This window comes from Arachis ipaensis, chromosome B6, assembly GCF_059453495.1.
Source record: "Arachis ipaensis isolate K30076 ecotype BB chromosome B6, ASM5945349v1, whole genome shotgun sequence".
NCBI lineage: Eukaryota > Viridiplantae > Streptophyta > Magnoliopsida > Fabales > Fabaceae > Arachis > Arachis ipaensis.
Genome location: NC_142441.1, coordinates 132,793,970 through 132,813,059, shown reverse-complemented (window position 1 = coordinate 132,813,059; position 19,090 = coordinate 132,793,970). Strand labels below are relative to the sequence as shown.

Below are 19,090 nucleotides of genomic sequence, written 5' to 3'. Positions count from 1 at the left end.
GCGTCACTCAATCATAGATGTGAAAATAGTTTTACAATTACATAGTACTCAAAGGCCATCATCATACATGAGAGATGAGCCTACAATTTTATTAAGTTTTAACGGGAATTGTAAATGAAGTATGATTTGTTAACATTGATTTCTGTTTGGTACTTTCATATTTCTAAATACATTGTTTGGACCTGTTGCTTTTTCTTGAAATGTTTTTATTATAATACTATATTTAATTAAACTGGTTTAACTACGGTTGGATTTTGGTTGGATCATTAAATTATTGAATCAGTCACTCGACCGATTTAATGACCAATCCGGTTCTCGTAACCTTGTTTATAATTAAGTTCCTATTGTGACAAAAATGTTAGAATTAATAGAATATGCTAAGTCATATTCCAATTAAAATTAATTTTAAAAATATATTTATTTAGGGTTAAGTATTGAAATCGTCCTTAAGGTCTGGGGTGAAAATCAAAATCGTCCCCGACCTTTTTTTGTTATTAAAATCATCCTCAACGTTACAAAACGTTATAAAATCGTCCTTTTCTACTTTAATTTTATTTTTTTTTACTAAATTACCCTTAATTAATAATTAATATAAATAATAAAAATAATATTAAAAACTAAAAACACCCCCCCTCTCCCCCCACCCCCACCTGCACCCCCACTCCCTTCTCTTCCCTTTCCCTCGAAGAAGGCCTGGGCCATTTGAGCCCATCTGGAAGACATGGACAAGGAGGCTCTCGGGACTCAAGGACGGGACCACAACTGCCATCTACCGCACTCGGATTGCGGTCACGAACGGGCTCTGGAAGAAGCTGAAGGAGCTGATGATGGAATTCCAGGGGCTGAGGCAAAGGATGATGACAGAGTACAAGGAGACTGTTGAAAGAAGGTACTTTACGGTGACCGGTGAGTACCCGGACGAAGAAGTGATCGAGAAGATCATTTCGAATGGTGAGGAAGAGGAGTTCTTGGGGAAGGCGATTGGGGAGCATGGGATGGGAAAAGTGATGGAAACCGTGGTTGAGATTCAGGACAGGCACGATGCGGCGAAAGAGATCGAGAAGAGCTTGCTTGAGTTGCATCAGGTGGAACCCTCGGACAAACCCTTCGGAGAAACGCGCCGGAACCCTCCGCCACACCTTCAAGGATCTCCGGTGCCGATCGCTGCTGCCACTCCGTCAACCCAGGGCATCGCAAGCATCTGCTCCCCCTTCACAGAGGTGCCGTCCTTGGCGCCGATACTTGTTGTCAGATCTGCCGCTGCTTCGTCCTCGATCGGATTTGTTCCCCGCCCGGACGACCACCGGCATCCAAAGGTTGCGTGCCGGCATACATGTAAGCTGGTCCCTGAATCAGGAAATCTGATTGCAGAATTGAAATTCGGGTTGCTTGTGTGTTCAAATCGATTGAACTTGTTCATGGAAGAAGATATCTCTGATGCGGATGCAGTTTTGTTCAAATCTGGTTTGAAGTTTGGCATGAATTTTGTTGTTGTTTTTGAAATTGTGACACCGCATATTTGTAACTATAACTTGACAATGAGGATTGTTGAATTGTTGTTTGAACTGCCATTCTGTTGATTTTGGTTGTTGCTGCTGTGGTTGGACTAGGAAACAGAAATCTGATTTTTCTTCTGCGTCTTCTTCATCTTCTTCTTCTGTGTGAACTGAAATTTCTATTTGTATTGCATAATCTGAGTTTGTTGTGAGGTTTTTTGCTTGTAGATTTTCTGCTTGGATGGGGGAGAGAAGAAAGGGAAGAGAAAGGAGTGGGGGTGCAGGTGGGGGGTGGGGGCTGGGGGCGGGGGAGGGAAGGGGGATTTGTTTTTAGTTTTTAATATTATTTTTATCATTTATATTAATTATTAATTAAGGGCAATTTGGTAAAAAAATAAAATTAAAGTAGAAAAGGACGATTTTATAACGTTTTGTAACGTTGAGGATGATTTTAATAACAAAAAAAGGTCGGGGACGATTTTGATTTTCACCCCAAACCTTAGGGACGATTTCAGTATTTAACCCATTTATTTAAGTAATTATATTATCATTATCTTTTTACAACTTTTCCCTTCATCTTCATCAGTAAAGTAATTGGTTAAAAGAAAGAGAGAAAGAGGGGATGGAGGCTGTGAGAGAAGGCGATAGTGGAGGAAGGCGACACCATTGTGGTGAAGTCGAGGCTACGGTGGTGATGGATAACCGAACTATGCCAGCAACAACAGCAACTATGTCAATTCAGACAGCACCAGTTGCAATAACCATAACCGTTGATAATAGAGAATCCAACGTCCAAAATACATCCGTGTAGTTGCATATCCTTGTAGTCACCTTGACCCCTATCCGAGTTTGAATAAATCCAAACCCAACACACATTCTCTTCCACTCTACTATCATCATCGCTCTCTTCGCACCCAAAAAACTCATTCTTTGCTCCGTAAACTTGCCTCCATGGACAGTCTCCTAAAAAAAGTGAAAAAATGAGCTGTTATCAACGTCGGTCTCCAATTTCCTGTTGGAAGGATCAGACGCTACTTGAAGAAAGGTCGTTACTCTCAGTGCGTTAGAACCGGTTAATTTGGGGAATTTAACATTGGATTATTTATTATTGTAAGTGTTGGAGTTGACTGAGAATGTTGTTATCATTAGTTTGTTTGATTTAGATTTTTGTTTTTCATGATACTAAGGTTTTTAATTCAGATTTTGGGAACTTTTCTTGTTGATCTCAAATAATAAGTATCAGTTTCATGTATTCATAGCGGAAGTTTGGGTCTTGATGATGTTGTTGCTGCTACTCCGACGACAGCACTGTTTCCATCTCTCATCTACTGAGGTCAAATGAATGTGGAGGGTATGGGCAAATTAGAAATTTCATATTACATGATTTTTTTTGAACTTTTACTGTTAATAAGGACTTAATTATAAAATTTGATATGGTATAGGGACTCAATTGAAAAGAAAAAAAAGTTTAGAGACTTAATTGAAAATTCAATAAAATTATAGGGATTGACAAAATAATTAAGCTTATTTATTTATTTTTTATTATAGAATAGTTATTCCAGTTGAACTACAATTGAATCGATCGAACTAGTAAACCAGTAAACTAGTATTCGAAGTGATTCGATAACTAATTCAGTTTTCAGAACCTTGATTTTACCCTTCAACAAAATAGCCCTAAAATATACAGTCATCCTCATTCCACTCCTCAGTCTTCTACATCCAAATAGCCTCTGCACGTTATATTAATCTTTAGGGTTAAGTACAATTTTGGTCCCTAACGTAGAGGCCGAAAATTTATTTCGTCCCCAACCTTTTTTTCGCTACAAAATGGTCCCAAAGGTTTCAGTTTATTTTAAAATCATCCTTCGGATGAAGATACCATTTCCCCTTCTTCCCCAAAATCAACCAAATGCAGGAATAGAAGCAGGCAGAAGCAGAATCCAGAAGCAAAAGCAAGTAGAAGCAGAATGTAGAAGTAGAATGCAGAAACAGAAAGCAAAAGCAGTGAAACAACAACAACAATGAAACAATAACAACTAGAAGAACAACACTAACAACAACAATGGATAATGAAGCAACAACAAAAGCAAAACCAGAAGCAGCAAAAATAGAAACAAAAACAGAGGTAAAAACGGCGAGCAGCAGCACTGAATGCATTTTTCCCTTCTCCATAACAGGCGGCGGCGGGCGCAGTGGCGCGAGGAGTGGCGACACTACCTTCCCTTCCGGATTCTCTTTCTTCCCTCCCCCCACCCACCTTCCTTTCCGATTCTCTTTCTTCCCTTCCCCCCTCCCCATTCTCTTTCATCCCTCACCCTCCTTCCCCGATTCTCTTTTCCCCTCTCGTCGTTCCCTTTCTTTCTTTCTTTTTTTATTTTATAATTTTTTTAAGGAGGGGTAATTTGGTAATAAAAAATTTTTTTGGTAAAAAGGACAATTTTTTGAAATAAAATGAAACTTTTGGGATCATTTTGTAACGAAAAAAAGGCTAGAGATGAATAAATTTTCAGCTTCTACGTTAGGGACCAAAATCGTACTTAACCTTAATCTTTATTAACATCATATTTTTAATCACTATGAGTAAATAGTTGTTCAAGAGGGAATTCACATCCATCATATTCATTGACATTAACATTAGATATATCATCAACATTGGTGGACATTTTGTTAGAAAGAAAAAATAATGTCATAATTAATAATAGTAGCAAAGGAAAGCCACAAAATTTAGAAGCACAAAAAAAAAAGTTTACAAAAATTATGCAAAAATGAAAAAAAAAAATCAAAATAAATGGTTTTATTCAGGACTGTCAACGGTAAAGTTTCTTTCTAAATTAATTGGGGCTACGAGGGAGAAATCAAAGCCTACTTGAACAAATCGTAATGGTGATGACAACACAAAACTAAGCAACAATAATAGCACTAAGCTTAAAAGCGACAACTGATGGAAGCAAAAAAAAAAAAAAACCAAAGAATTTGTGAGGGTCACAATATTTTATCGTTGAATTTTGATGATTAATAAATTTAAACATAAATTAATAATTTTATTAAATATTAGTTAACATTTGTTCAAATGTAAAATATATTAAAAATATTTTTCTTAAGTAACATACAAAAATTAGATGTCTTTTAAACTTAAAATAGTCTAAATATCAAAAAATATAATCTCAAAAGCATTTTAACTATCTCACAAACAACATAGCATATGTTAGAAATTCGAGTGTCTCATTTTTAGTTACAAACCACTGAAGGCATAAAAATGTTTACCTCATAAAGCCATTAACAAAAGGTTTAATTATTCTGTTGGTCCTTATAATTTTGTGAAATTTTCAATTAGGTCCCTATACTATTTTTCTTTTTAATTGAGTCCTTGCACTAATTTTTTGGATTTGGATCCTCTAAAGTAGATTAAATTCTACTTTAGAGAGTAAAGTGTGATCTCTTACCATTGATTTCATAGGTGGGACCAAAAATAAATATGAAAGAGAAATTGTTTAAGGGTAGAAGATCACACTTTACTCTCTAAAGTCAAATTCAAACTTTAGAGGATCTAAATCCTAATTTTTTTTCAATTAAGTCCTTTTCAGTAGTAATTGGCTTAATTTTATAGGGATCCAACTAAAAAAAAAGAATTGGTATAGGGACTTAAATAAAAGGAAAAAAAAGTGTAGGGACCCAATTAAAAAAAAAATTGGTGCAAGGACTCAATTAAAAGGAAAAAAAGTATAGGGACCTAATTGAAAATTTCGCGAAACTATAAGGACCAACAGAGTAATTAAACCTTAACAAAACTCACGTTTTGGCTTCAGCATTTAAATTTGAATATGCTTAAAAAACTAAGGTGGCTACTACGACAAAGTTGCCATTTTCATCTTTTTGTAAAGACGTTTTCTATTTTGTGGTTGTTATTGATCTAAAAGCGTATCACTAAAAGTGTTGCTTAAAGAAATGTTACCCTTAATCGTTAACTTGGCTCTGATACCAATTTTTCAATTTCGACTTTTCTTTTAATTTTTCTTTCGAAATTTCTACTATCTCTTCATATTTTGCTTCGAATAAGTTTATAATTTGTATAGATTCAATTGGTGGTGCTTTATTCAAAGGATTTTGATAAAAATAATTTGCAACTTCATAATCTAATGTATTAACCATTTCTGTAATTTCTCTTGTATTTGTTATATGATTATTTATTACTAGTCCTTGATGTATATTTATAATTCTGATTTCATATTTATAGTTTTTTTAATTCTGTTCTAATTTCTATCATAATTATAATATCGTAATATGGTTTTCCAGGCATTTATAAATTTCTTAAATTTAATTCTAAATTGTTTATATTTATTCTTATTTCTATCTTTTTTATTATAAGGTCATCAATTTCGATCTGAAGATTATTTAATTCTCTTTTATACTCCTCTATTTTATTTTTTAATTTTTTCGTTCTTTTCCTTTTTTTTTATTTTCTGGTTTTTCAATCTTTTTATGCCTCATGAATTAGGTAATCTTATTATGATTCCTAAAAATAGTTTTGTTTAACATTATTTATTTTAGAATTTCTGCAAACTCTATCATCAATTCATCACTATTTTCTAGAGATTCTATTAATTTTTCTAGCTCTTCAACTTCTCTTTTTAACTTGTTATAGATTATTTTTAGAGCTTTAAATGCTCTTTGATTTATTTCAGAAAACTGCAAATAATTCAAACGATTTTCTCTTTCAAAGAGCTCTTGTTTCTTATCTTGATAAGTTACATATATTTCTTCCTTATTTATTGTCATAATTTAGTATTTAGGGTTTCATTTAATTTTTCGACATTTTTTGTTAATTCTTTTATTTCAGAGTTTTCCTCTTTAATCTTTAATTTAGATAAACTTAAAGGACTATTAATTTTAGATTCTCTTATTTGAAAATTTGATGATCTCCTTAATGGTTCTTTTAATAATAGAACTGGGATTTCAATAGCTTTATATTTTGGTATTTCTGTTTTTACAATTTTCTGAAATAATTCATCGACATAAATTCTTTCTCTGTTTCTAAATACTATACTATGGTGACTATTTGTTAGAGCATAATTTATTGCATATGTAATTGAAAATGGTTCATCATCTTGTTCCATTAAACTTCTTCTATGAAATTTATAAGCTAAACTTATAGATCTTCCAAGATTTTCAGTTGATAAAGGTATAGCATATCCAAGATGGGCATTAAATTTAACATTTATATTTGCCAAATTTCCATGAACAATTCCAATTATTTGATCTATTAGGTCATCAGTAATTCTTTTGTCACAGATTGCTAAACTTATTGGTGAATTAATTCCTTTCATATACGTGGATTTGACTAAGACTTGTATGGTACTAATATGAATCATCCAATTTTAGATCTTTTTTGTTGATCCTTAATTTTCTCAATCTGTTTACTCAATTCTTCATCATTTATCAAAGCTATTTCAAGTTCTCCATTAGCAGATTTTATTTTTATAGGGGCTTCAAGTTGAATTTTTCCATAGTATATTATATTTTTTTTATTAAAAATTTCTTTTAAAAGACTTTGTTTATTAAAATTTTCATTTGATTTGAGATTTAGTTCTGTTTTTAGAACAGCCTGTTTTTTATTATCTAATAAAGCAGTTAATCTATAATAATCAGATTCTTCCGTTAACTCTAAGCTTTCTAAATAATTCATAACTAAGAGACTAGGATAAAGATGTACCTTTCTGGAGAAAAACTTCCTTTATTTAGTATATTTTACATAAGGTGTTTTTATCTCCAGAGGGGAGATTGTTGATATTAACTCCAGAGGGGAGTTTAGAACTATTTTTCCCTAAGGAAATTCTTTGTCAGACTAAAGAATCGCCTCGACAGCTTCCTCCTTGCTCTCCTAGCATATGAGTACTCTTAGCCTTCTGCTTTCTGTTTTCTGATGATTCTACAATTACCTAAGCAATCTATTTATAAAGGTTGGGTTTGATGGACAATTTCCATCCTTACCCTTCTTATGACGTCATTGCTTACATCATTATCTTGCACCAGCTATATTATTGGTGCTTTATGACCTAAGCGCTTACGTCATTATGCAATAATGTTGAGGGATGCTTCAGATGCAATGTCCTCTTCTTTTATCATGTGGGCTTCAGATGCACTATCCTCTTCTTTTATCATGTGGGTTGATTCCGTTTCATTATTGCTTTCTTCAGATATTTCCGAGGCACATAGCTGGCACTTGTGGTCTTTGATAAACCACTATTTTATAGTTTATCTTGTGCTTAATTGAGTGGATTTTATCAACTCTTTACCCACTTATTCATAATATTTGCATGGTTTTATATTTCCTTCCTGATTTTGTGCTATGATTGAAAACATGCTTCTTTGATCTTATAATTGCTTATTATTAATCCTCTCTTATTACCATTAGATGCCTTGATATGTGTGTTAAGTGCTTTCAGAGATTATAGGGCAGTAATGGCTTGAAGAATGGAAAAGAAGCATCCAAAAGTGGAAGGAATACAAGAAGTTGGAGAAATTGCTGAGCTGTCCAACCTGACCTCTTTGCACTCAAACGGCTATAACTTTAGCTACAGAGGTCCAAACGATGCGGTTCTAGTTGCGTTGGAAAGCTAACGTTCAGGGCTTCGATTTGATATATAATATGTCATAGTTTCCCTGACGCTAGGTGACGCGACCACGTGCTCCATTCGGCCGCGTCGCAGTGACGGAAATCCAGCGTGATTGAATTCGAGACCAGCGAATTCTGGGCTGTTTCTGACCCAGTTCTCGGCCCAGAAAACACAAATTAGAGGCTATAAAGTGGGGGAATGCATCCATTCATAAACAAGCTTTTATATTCACAATTTTAGGAGTAGATGTAGTTTTTAGAGAGAGAGGTTCTCTCCTCTCTCTTAGGATTAGGATTTAGGACTTCTCTTAGTTTTAGGAGTGACTCTCAATCCCAGGTTCTTTATTTTTATTTAATTTATGAACTCTTCCATGTTACATATAATTTTCTTAATTAATGTTATTTGAGGTATTTCAATTCATGATTGCTTTCTTTTATTTACATGATTACTGCTTCCCATCTGAAGACATTTTTATTACAGTAGATTTATTTTCCTTTTGGTTTTGGTTAAGAAATCAGTAACTCAAGAGTTATCCAATTCAACAGTATAATTGTTAATTGTTATCTTGCCAATTGAATTGAACTTCAATAATCCCAATCTTTTCTTAGGAAATAAATAGGATTCGAAGATCAAACTAATTAATCCCTTGACTTTCCTTTACTTTAGTAAAGGTTGACTAAGTGGAATTAAGATTCAATTTTCATTATCATTGATAAGGATAACTTGGTCTGAACTTCCAATTTTTAATACCTTGCCAAGAAATTTTATTATTATTGTTTTATTTTACTTGTCATATAACATATTCCCACCTTACTTCCAAAACCCCCAATTTATAATCTTCATAACCAATAATAAGAACATACTTCCCTGCAATTCCTTGAGAAGACGACCCGAGGTTTAAATACTCGGTTATCAATTTTAAGGGGTTTGTTACTTGTGACAACCAAAACGTTTGTACGAAGGGATTTCTGTCAGTTTAGAGACTATATCTACAACGCGACTGTTTTTATGAAATTCTTTACTGGCAAAAATCCTAACGTCAAAATGGCGTCGTTGCCCGGGAATTGCAAACGTGTGCCTTATTATTGGTTATTGTAAATATTTTATTTTTGCTTGTTTATTTGTTTTTATTTTTGTTTTTATTTTTGCTTTTTCTTAAATTAAGAGGTTATTGGTTTTTATTTTAAAATTTTTATTTTATCTTATCTTATTTCAAAAATCAAATTTCAAAATTCAAATTTAAAAATTTTCAAATCTCAAATTTCAAAAATTCAAATTTCAAAATTTAAAATTCAAAATTTCAAAATTTAATTTTCAAATTCAAAATTTAAATAACCTTTTAATTTAAATTTATTTTTTATTTTTGTTTTTAATTTTTTTATTAGCTACTATGAATTCTCACCCCTCTCGCTTCAAGTTTGATTCCAATGTTGTTGTTAGGAATGAAAACTATAATGAAAATAGGCATCAAGGTTAGAACAATCAAAGATGGGAGGAGCCACAAGGATTTGATCAACCCTCATGGCAACAACCACCTCCAATGGACTATCAACAACCATTCTGTGATGCATATCAAGGCAATGGCTATGGTGAGCAATTTTTTGATTATCAACAACCACCACCATATGCCTATGAACCCTCTCCTCAACATAACTTTGGACTACCAAACTCACAAGCCCCTTTCTGCCATTCACCTCCATATGACCCTAACCCTCAACCACCATACCAACCACCTTATGAGCCATATGAACCATATATAGAACCACCCCAATTCCAACCCAATTACTCATAAAAACCACCATTTCAATATTCATCATCTCCATATCCATCAATCCAAGAGCACTATGATCCTATTTATGAAAGCCGAGTGCATCAAGAGACAAAGGATCGTTTCAAGGAAACAGTGGATCGATTTCAGGCAACCATTCGACAACTGGAGCAAGCAGTAATTCAATGGGTTTCTAGGCGCTCAAATACACAAGGATCAGCCACAGCCCATGTGAACAGTCTAACGAAGAGCGTAGCATGAAGGAGATACCAGAAACTCCAGTGGACAAGACAGAGAATGAATTCGTACTAGAACAAGTAGAAGAAGCTGTCATTATTCAAGAAGAAGAGTTGGTTGAAGACTTAGGAGATGCAGAACCTCCATGGGAAAGTCCAGTCATAGAACCCCCTTCCAAGACGTTTGAAATTGATGCTGAGGAGGGTGTACAACCTCCAAGGCATATCACAGTTAAAGACTTGGAAGAGGTTGATCAAGAGATAGAGATTCAAGAAGAAGAAGCACAACCTCCCATGCCCTTGGAAAGCAATAAAGAGGAGATTGAATTGCAAGAAAGCTACCAAGAGGAAGAGGTTGAAATTAAAGAAGTTTGAAAAGAGGTGGTAATTATCAGAGAAGAGCACAAGGGAGTGGAGCTTGCAATTTCATTGAAAATACCTCCCCCTAAGTTGCCATCATCCTTCACAACATTCAAGTGGAGAAATTTCATATCCCTTAGCTTTCTAATCCCACTTGAATATGGGCTACTGGAGACGGATGGTCAACTTAGAGCTCTTTGTGGCATTAAGAGTAAGAGGAGGATGGTCAGTGGTAAGAATTGTCCTGCAAGGTTCATCATGGTTGGAAGCTTTAAGTTTAAATGCAAAGGTTGGTGTAAAGCTCAACTGAATGGGTCTAGGAAGTTGTTTGGCCGCTTACGTGAGAATTCAGACTGCTTGCCACCCGGATGGAACAATATTGCTCAACCAAAAGACGGGTGCAAAGGCAAGGTCTGGGACCCCGGAATCCATTCTATCAATCATCACTCTTGGGGCCTAGTCACTTGCTTTAACTTACTTGAAGGCTTTCTGCGCCTAGTTTGGGACCCCGGAGGTTACTGGAGATACAAACATTGGTGGAGATTCCTGGATGAATACAAGCATAAGCCACCATAACAGGAAGCTCATCAAATGTCCAACTTAAGGACTCTAACTAAAAGTGCTAGGTGGGAGACAACCCACCATGGTATGATCGTTCCTTTTTCATTTTTATTTAGTTCTATTTATTTTCGAGTTTTATTTTATTTTATTATATTGAACCTGGAGCTTTGCATCACATTCATATTAACACTGCATTCTGCATTTTTTTTTCAGATTATGAAAAAAAAAAGCACGCACGTGACGCGGCAGCGTCGCTGACGCGTCCGCGTCACCAGTGCGTTAGGAGGAAAAGAAATTGAACAGAGAGTTACGCAGGAGCAGGACTGGAGGCGTGCCAAGGGCACAAATCGTCCCACGCGACCGCGTCGCTGATGCGGCCGCGTCATTTGAAAAATGGCTTCCCCACGCGTCCGCGTCACCCACGCGACCGCGTGGCCCTGGATTTTGATGTAACAAGGTGTATGGCCGAAAGTTGAGCTGGAATTGAGCTGGACTCGTGCTGGAAGCCCAAGCCCTACCACGCAACTGCGTGCCCCATGCGGCCGCATCATTTTAAGAAAAAGGCCACCCGTGCGATCGCGTCGACCGCGCGATCGCGTCGACCACGCGACCGCGTCACTTTGGATTTTGGCAATACTGAGTTTTGAACAGAGAGTTGTGCGACCGCGAGGCTGCACTCGCGCCACTAGCACAAATCAAGTCACACGATCGCGTGCCCACGCGTCCGCGCCACCTGACCTTATCACGCACCACGCGACCGCGTCACTCACGCGTCTGCGTCGCCAGCGTTGCACAACCTATCCAGATTAGTGCCAATTTTCTTATCTTTTCTTTTCTAATCCTAATTTCTTCCTTCTCTCTCCTTTCTCACTTTCTTTTTCTTCTTCTCATCCTTTTCCCTCTCATTCTATTTTATTTAATTTATTTGCATACTTTCATTCATTGCATTATTTTCATTGATGTTAGAAATTTATTTGGGTCATTATTTTTATATATTTTTGGATTATTAAAATGGTTTGACAATTATATATTACTTTTTAAAGGGCTGCTTGCATGTTCAATTTAATACTTTCAAATAGCTTATTTACCATGCACGCTATGTGTTTGTGAAAACGCCCGTATGGCATTGTGCACTACTTTTAAAATTTCTTTTAATCTACTATTATAAATGCTTGTTTTTCACAAAATCCCTTTCATGTTTTATTGATTAAATATAATTGTTATTACAAACATGTTGATAGTTTGAAAAACTTGGTAATCTAATTTGGACATTGAATGCTTGATCTATGCTACTCATGCCTTTGCCAGCATGCCAATAAACACCTTGCATTCACTTGTCATCATATGCACTAGCTATTTTCCATTGATGACTTTTCACATGTACTCATGAGCGTGTGTTAACGTCATTCTTCTTTATTGTGCATTGATTACCACCTTTCCCGCTCTCTTCCTTGCTCTAACCCTTAAGCTTTAAAAAGTCACTTTCCTTTTCCCTTTTCAAGATGGCGACTAAGAAGGGTAAAGAGAAAGCTACTCCCAAACTACCGGCAAGGAAAGGAACAAAAAGAGCCCCAGCTGAGGAACCACAACCCCCGTCCACTCGCAAATCTCAGCATGCACCGAGGACGGTGCAATCTTTAAGTGTGGGGAGGTCGATACCGATCTCCATGGGTTAGTACCTTCCTATCTCAAACACCAATGTTTTATTTTTTCTTGTTAGTTGTTGCATTTGCATGTTTGATTGCATATTTGTTTAATTTTTTTGCATATTTTACCACTTGGTTGAAGTAATATTTTCTTTTTCAAGAAAATTTTTAGAGAATTTCACTAATTTGAATAAAATTTAATGTTACACTTGTTTGAAGAGATATTATACTGGAACATGGTTTAGAGCTCGAACACACAAAACCTGTGAGATTTTGAGCCTATTTGAATTGATTGCATTTTTCAACCAATATTTTATTTTTTATGTGTGTTTTTCTCTCTAAAATTGTGATCTTTGTCTTGCTTAATTCTATATTTCCATGGTTTAATGTATACATGCACTTATATGATTGAGGCCTTTGTTTCACTGAGCTCACATACCCATATGGCCTTACCTTTCATTATCCTTTGCAAACCAATTTGAGCCTATTTTACCCCTTTTATTCTTTATTTTAGCTCATCATTAACTCTAAGCGAAAAACAATAATGTCCTTAATTTGAATCCTTGGTAAGCTTAGACTAGTGAGATGCTTATGATTTAAGTGTGGGAAAATTGAATTGGTTTGAAAATTGAGTATTTTAGAATTTTCTGAAAAGGTGAAAAAAAATGTGTTTAAGACATGATTCATGCATCCAATAATTTAATCATATGCATTGAGAAAAATAAAAGAAAAAAATATATATTAAAAAAAAAAGAAGAAGTGAGAAAAAGAAAAGAAAAAGAACAAATAAGAAAAAGGGGACAAAATGCCCCAAAGTAAGTGGTGAAAGCAATGTATATGTACTGTACTTAAAATTAGGATGCATGAATACGTGGAGACATGGTTAAGGGATAGTTAGGGGTGGTATTATGATTACATGGATTGTCTAAAAGTTAGGTGGAAAGTTTAAGTTAATTAAGGATTCAGATTTTAGTCCACTTGACCAAATACAATCCTACCTTGACCCTAACCCCATTGCAACCCTTAAAAGACCTCTTGATATGTGTATTTGTGCATTAAATTTTTGTTGATTGATAGAAGAAAAACAAGCCTTAGAAAGCAAGGTTAGTAGAGAATTGAGAGAATCGAACCTTAAACACTTGAGTGATTAGAGTGTATACACTACCAGTGAGGGTTCGATGCTCAATTCCTTGTTCCCTGCTTTCATGAGCTATTTTCTTCTTGCAAGTCTGTTTGTACTTCATTTTCATGATTTGAATTAGTGAAATCCAGTTCATATTTATTCTTGGAGAACTTATTTACTCTTAACCAAGTAAGTAAAAGCATTTAGCATGTAGTTGCATTCATAGGTTGCATTTCATACATTCTACCATTCCTCTTCATCTTTATAGTTTCTCTTGAGCTTAGCATGAGGACATGCTAGTGTTTAAGTGTGGGGAGGTTGATAAACCACTATTTTATGGTTTATCTTGTGCTCAATTGAGTGGATTTTATCAACTCTTTACCCACTTATTCATAATATTTGCATGGTTTTATATTTCCTTCCTGATTTTGTGCTATGATTGAAAACATGCTTCTTTGATCTTATAATTGCTTATTATTAATCCTCTCTTATTACCATTAGATGCCTTGATATGTGTGTTAAGTACTTTCAGAGATTATAGGGCAGGAATGGCTTGAAGGATGGAAAAGAAGCATGCAAAAGTGGAAGGAATACAAGAAGTTGGAGAAATTGCTGAGCTGTCCAGCCTGACCTCTTCGCACTCAAACGGCTATAACTTTAGCTACAAAGGTCCAAACGATGCTGTTCCAGTTGCGTTGGAAAGCTAACGTTCGGGGCTTCGATTTAATATATAATATGTTATAGTTTCCCTGACGCTAGGCGACGCGACCGCGTGCTCCATGCGGCTGCATCGCAGTGACGGAAATCTCGCGTGATTGAATTCGAGACCAGCGAATTCTGGGCTGTTTCTGACCCAGTTCTCGGTCCAGAAAACACAAATTAGAGGCTATAAAGTGGGAGAATGCATCCATTCATAAACAAGCTTTCATATTCACAATTTTAGGAGTAGATGTAGTTTTTAGAGAGAGAGGTTCTCTCCTCTCTCTTAGGATTAGGATTTAGGACTTCTCTTAGTTTTATGAGTGACTCTCAATCCCAGGTTCTTTATTTTTATTTAATTTATGAACTCTTCCATGTTACATATAATTTTCTTAATTAATGTTATTTGATGTATTTCAATTCATGATTGCTTTCTTTTATTTACATGATTACTGCTTCCCATCTGAAGACATTTTTATTCCAGTAGATTTACTCTTTTCCTTTTGGTTTTGGTTAAGAAATCAGTAACTCAGGAGTTATCCAATTCAACAGCATAATTGTTAATTGTTATCTTGCCAATTGAATTGAACTTCAATAATCCCAATCTTTTCTTAGGAAATAAATAGGATTCGAAGATCAAACTAATTAATCCCTTGACTTTCCTTTACTTTAGTAAAGGTTGACTAAGTGGAATTAAGATTCAATTTTCATTATCATTGATAAGGATAACTTGGTCTGGACTTCCAATTTCTAATACCTTGCCAAGAGATTTTATTATTATTGTTTTATTTTACTTGTCATATAACATATTCCCACCTTACTTCCAAAACCCCCAATTTACAATCTTCATAACCAATAATAAGAACATACTTCCCTGCAATTCTTTGAGAAGACGACCCGAGGTTTAAATACTCGGTTATCAATTTTAAGGGGTTTGTTACTTGTGACAACCAAAACGTTTGTATGAAGGGATTTCTGTCAGTTTAGAGACTATATCTACAACGCGACTGTTTTTATGAAATTCTTTACTGGCAAAAATCCTAACGTCAGTCTTCTCTGTTTTTATCAAATAGCAGAGATTCCTCTTTATCCCTTCAGGGAGCTTTTCTAAAAGTCCAGATAAATTGTAGAATGCTGATTCAAATTCCACCAAGAGTCTCGTCTCTCTTTTTTCAATTTCATTTCTTTTACTGGACACAAGCAGAGCATTTCTACTTTTATAATTAATCCTTATGTGAGATTCTTTCGTTATTTTTTGAGTTCTTTCAAAGACCCTTGCTAATGTACTGGCTAGTCTTCCTTCATGACTGTAAATTGTTAAATCTTGAATTCGATCAATTGGTTGAAAATTTTCTGGGAAGACGGACATGAATATTACTTGGTGTGCTGGAACCAAGCATTCTTCTTCTTCATTAAAAATAGGTTGACTGTTTGTAAATTTTGGGGATACATCCCTTGGATTTACATTGTCAATCATATTTTTAAATCTCTTTATTGCATCAACGAATCCTACAGGAAACTCACTAATAATTTTTAGATCATTAAAAATTAAAATTGTATCAATTAATCCATACTGAAAAAACTGATAAGTGTCAGATGGGGAAGCATCTGGAAAAATAACCAGCTTTGTTAGCTGTTCTTTGGCAATAGGATAATATCCCAAAGTTGCCCTTTTTTCTTCAGTCCATTTCAGAACTATATTAAGAGTTTCTCTGAGATTTGATCTACAGACCCTTTTCTTTTCCTTGATTTCAGCCCTTGTAGGAATGTTTCTCATTATTCCTGTTCTCTGGGCTTGAATTGGAGATTTATCTGCTCTTTTTAGGGTTTGCTCTGGATGAAGAGTTTCATATTCTCTGAAGGATTCCTTTGCCTCTTCCAGTGTTAAAAATCCTCCTTTATGAATTATCCTTGATTGATGTGTGAATGGTGCTGCTTTTTCCCAGGCATCATATACTCCTTTCATGGGGCCATTATAAATTACATAATATTTTTTTATCTTGGGTGGATTTTTTAATAATTTCAGCAATTGTTATATCTTCTGAAATTTTTTCTTCACCTGATTTGTCCACCATGCTTAGCTGGCTGAACTCTGATGGTTTCACTTGTTGTGTTGATTTCATTGCTTCAATGGCCTTCTTGAGAGATTGGATCTGTGTTCTTATTTGCTGACAATGCTTGCATTTTTCGAGTTCTTGCTCATATTTTTGAATTTCTTGATCTAATGTGTTGTAGACGAACTCCATTCTCTTGTTAATGTATCTGCAATAACATTTTTGTCACCCTTAATATATTCAATCTTTATTGGATATTGTAACAAAAATAATTGCCATCTTACCAATCGTCCATGATTATAATCAACTTTTAAATTAGATCGTATGAAACCTGTTAGGTAACTTGAATTTGTCCTTAATGTAAATTCTCTGGGTAGTAAATCAATTTTTCATTTTTTAGGAGATTTAATTGCTGCTAGAGTTTCCTTTTCATGAGTAGTATATCTTTGTTCTGTTGGAGTAAAAGTCCCTGAAACATACCTGCAAAGTAATTCCTTTGGGGAATATTTAGAATCTAGTGATTCTTTTTCTTGTTCCAAACTTTTTATAGCTTTCTTAGCTTTTAAACATCCTGACCAGGTTATGTCTGAAGCATCTGTTTCTACTATTAAGTAGTCGTTTTCTTCTGGAATATAAAGTTCTGGAAGATTTTCACATAATTCTTTGACTCTTTGAATTTGCATACCATTTTTTTCTTCCCATTTCCATTCTTTTTTAGTACTTATTTTTGGAAATAAGCTTTTAGTGTATTCTGTTATATTCTTTTAAAATCCTTGATCAAAAATACAATTTATACACCCTAAAAATCTTTATAATTGTTTTCTATCTTCTATTTTATTAGGAAATAAATTTACCTTTTCTAAAACATTTGGTTGAAGTTTTAGATTTCCTTGAGTGGATAGAATTAATCCAAGAAACTCTATTTCTTGTTTTGCTCTTCTTGCTTTCTTTTTGCTAAGAACTAATCCTTTTTCTTTACATCTTTCTAAAACTATTAATAATTTTTGAAGATGATCTTCTTTATCCTGTTTTGTAAAAATTAATATATCATCAATGTAAACTAAAACAAATTCATTTAACTCTTTTAGATTTTCTTCCATAAATCTTTGATAAATACCTGGGGCTTGTTTTAATTCGAATGGTAATACATTCCATTCATAGAGCAACACACTTGTTGATTCTTTTGTTGGGAAAGTAAAAGCAGTTAATTTCTTTGTTTCTTCGTCTAAACAAAGTTGCCAATATCCTGATTTTGCATCAAGAGATGAAAACGAAGTTGCTCCTTTGATTTTTTCTAAAATAGAATCTTTTCTTGAAAGTTTATGAGCATCACCAACAGTTGCTTCATTCATCTTCTTATAATTAATTACCATTCTTCGTTTTTCCCTTTTAATTTCATTATTGTTTTCGACATAAAAGGCTGGAGCCGCATGAGGACTTTTACTTAATCTTATAATTCCTTTTTCCAAAAGATCTTTACATTCTAATGAGAACTCTTCTTTATCTCTTGCGGAATAAGGAATTTTATTTGGACCATTTATTTCTTTTGTAGGATCTTTTAATTTAATACTTACTAATTCTTTATTTGTATTTTTAATATCTAAAGAATTTTCAGCGCAAGTTTCATCCAAAAGTTCTTCTATTTTTATTTCAAGATTATTTTTTGGAATATTTATCTGAAAATATAAATTTAAATAACATGTTTCTAATATAGAAAATATTTTAAATTTTAAAATCTTATCTATAGTAGTAGTTGGTATTTTTATACGTTTTGATTTTTGATTTATTGAAGAATCGTGTGGAGCTTTTAAAACTATATATGTTAATTCTTGAATGAATGGATGATATAGTTTTAAAAAGTTATTTCCTATGATAAAATCCATTCCAGAATCTAACATATATATAGATGGAACAATGAACCTATAATTTTGAATAAATATTTTAGCCATCTCTGCTTTTTGGTCAATTTTATGTATTGATTTGTCAGCTATTCTAACTCTTAATGATTTCTTTAATTTTTTCCAATCAAGATTTATATTTGTACTAGCAAAGCATTGTATTGCTCCAGTATCTATGAAAGCATTTATAAACTTTTCTGTTATTTTTATAGTAATAAATGTGGCATTATTGCTCAGTCTCTGAATCTGTTTCTGAGACATATTCAAAAATATAGTCTAAGTTATCATCTGATTCTTCTAATGGTTCCATGAAACAAGACTTAGTAATTTCTATTTATTTGGTAAGGTTCTTTTTATCCTTCTTTTTTGGACATTCATTTGTATAGTGCGTGTCCTTCTTCCTGGCAATACCAACACTTACAATTTTCTTTTTTATTTGGGCAATAGTCATTTTTTTGTCTTTTATTTTTATTGTTATTTCTTTTTCTAAAATACCTCTTTTTTCTCCAGTTTGGATATTTTTTCTTTTTCTAAATTGATATTTTCTTTTTCTTTGAAAATTTTTATTAAGACCATATTTTTGAGGTATTTCTTTATTATCCTGACAGCAAATTCTAATTATATTTTCAAATCTT

The 19,090-nt window shown here is 34.0% G+C and overlaps 1 protein-coding gene across 1 annotated transcript; it reads left to right on the top strand.

Moving 5' to 3' along the window:
- Positions 1-672: 672 nt before the first annotated feature.
- Positions 673-1,638, top strand: LOC110263822 (uncharacterized). Its single transcript, XM_088489515.1, has one exon. The coding sequence runs from the start codon at positions 825-827 to the stop codon at positions 1,578-1,580; it is 756 nt and encodes a 251-aa protein (XP_088345641.1). The 5' UTR covers positions 673-824; the 3' UTR covers positions 1,581-1,638.
- The last annotated feature ends 17,452 nt before the right edge of the window (positions 1,639-19,090 follow it).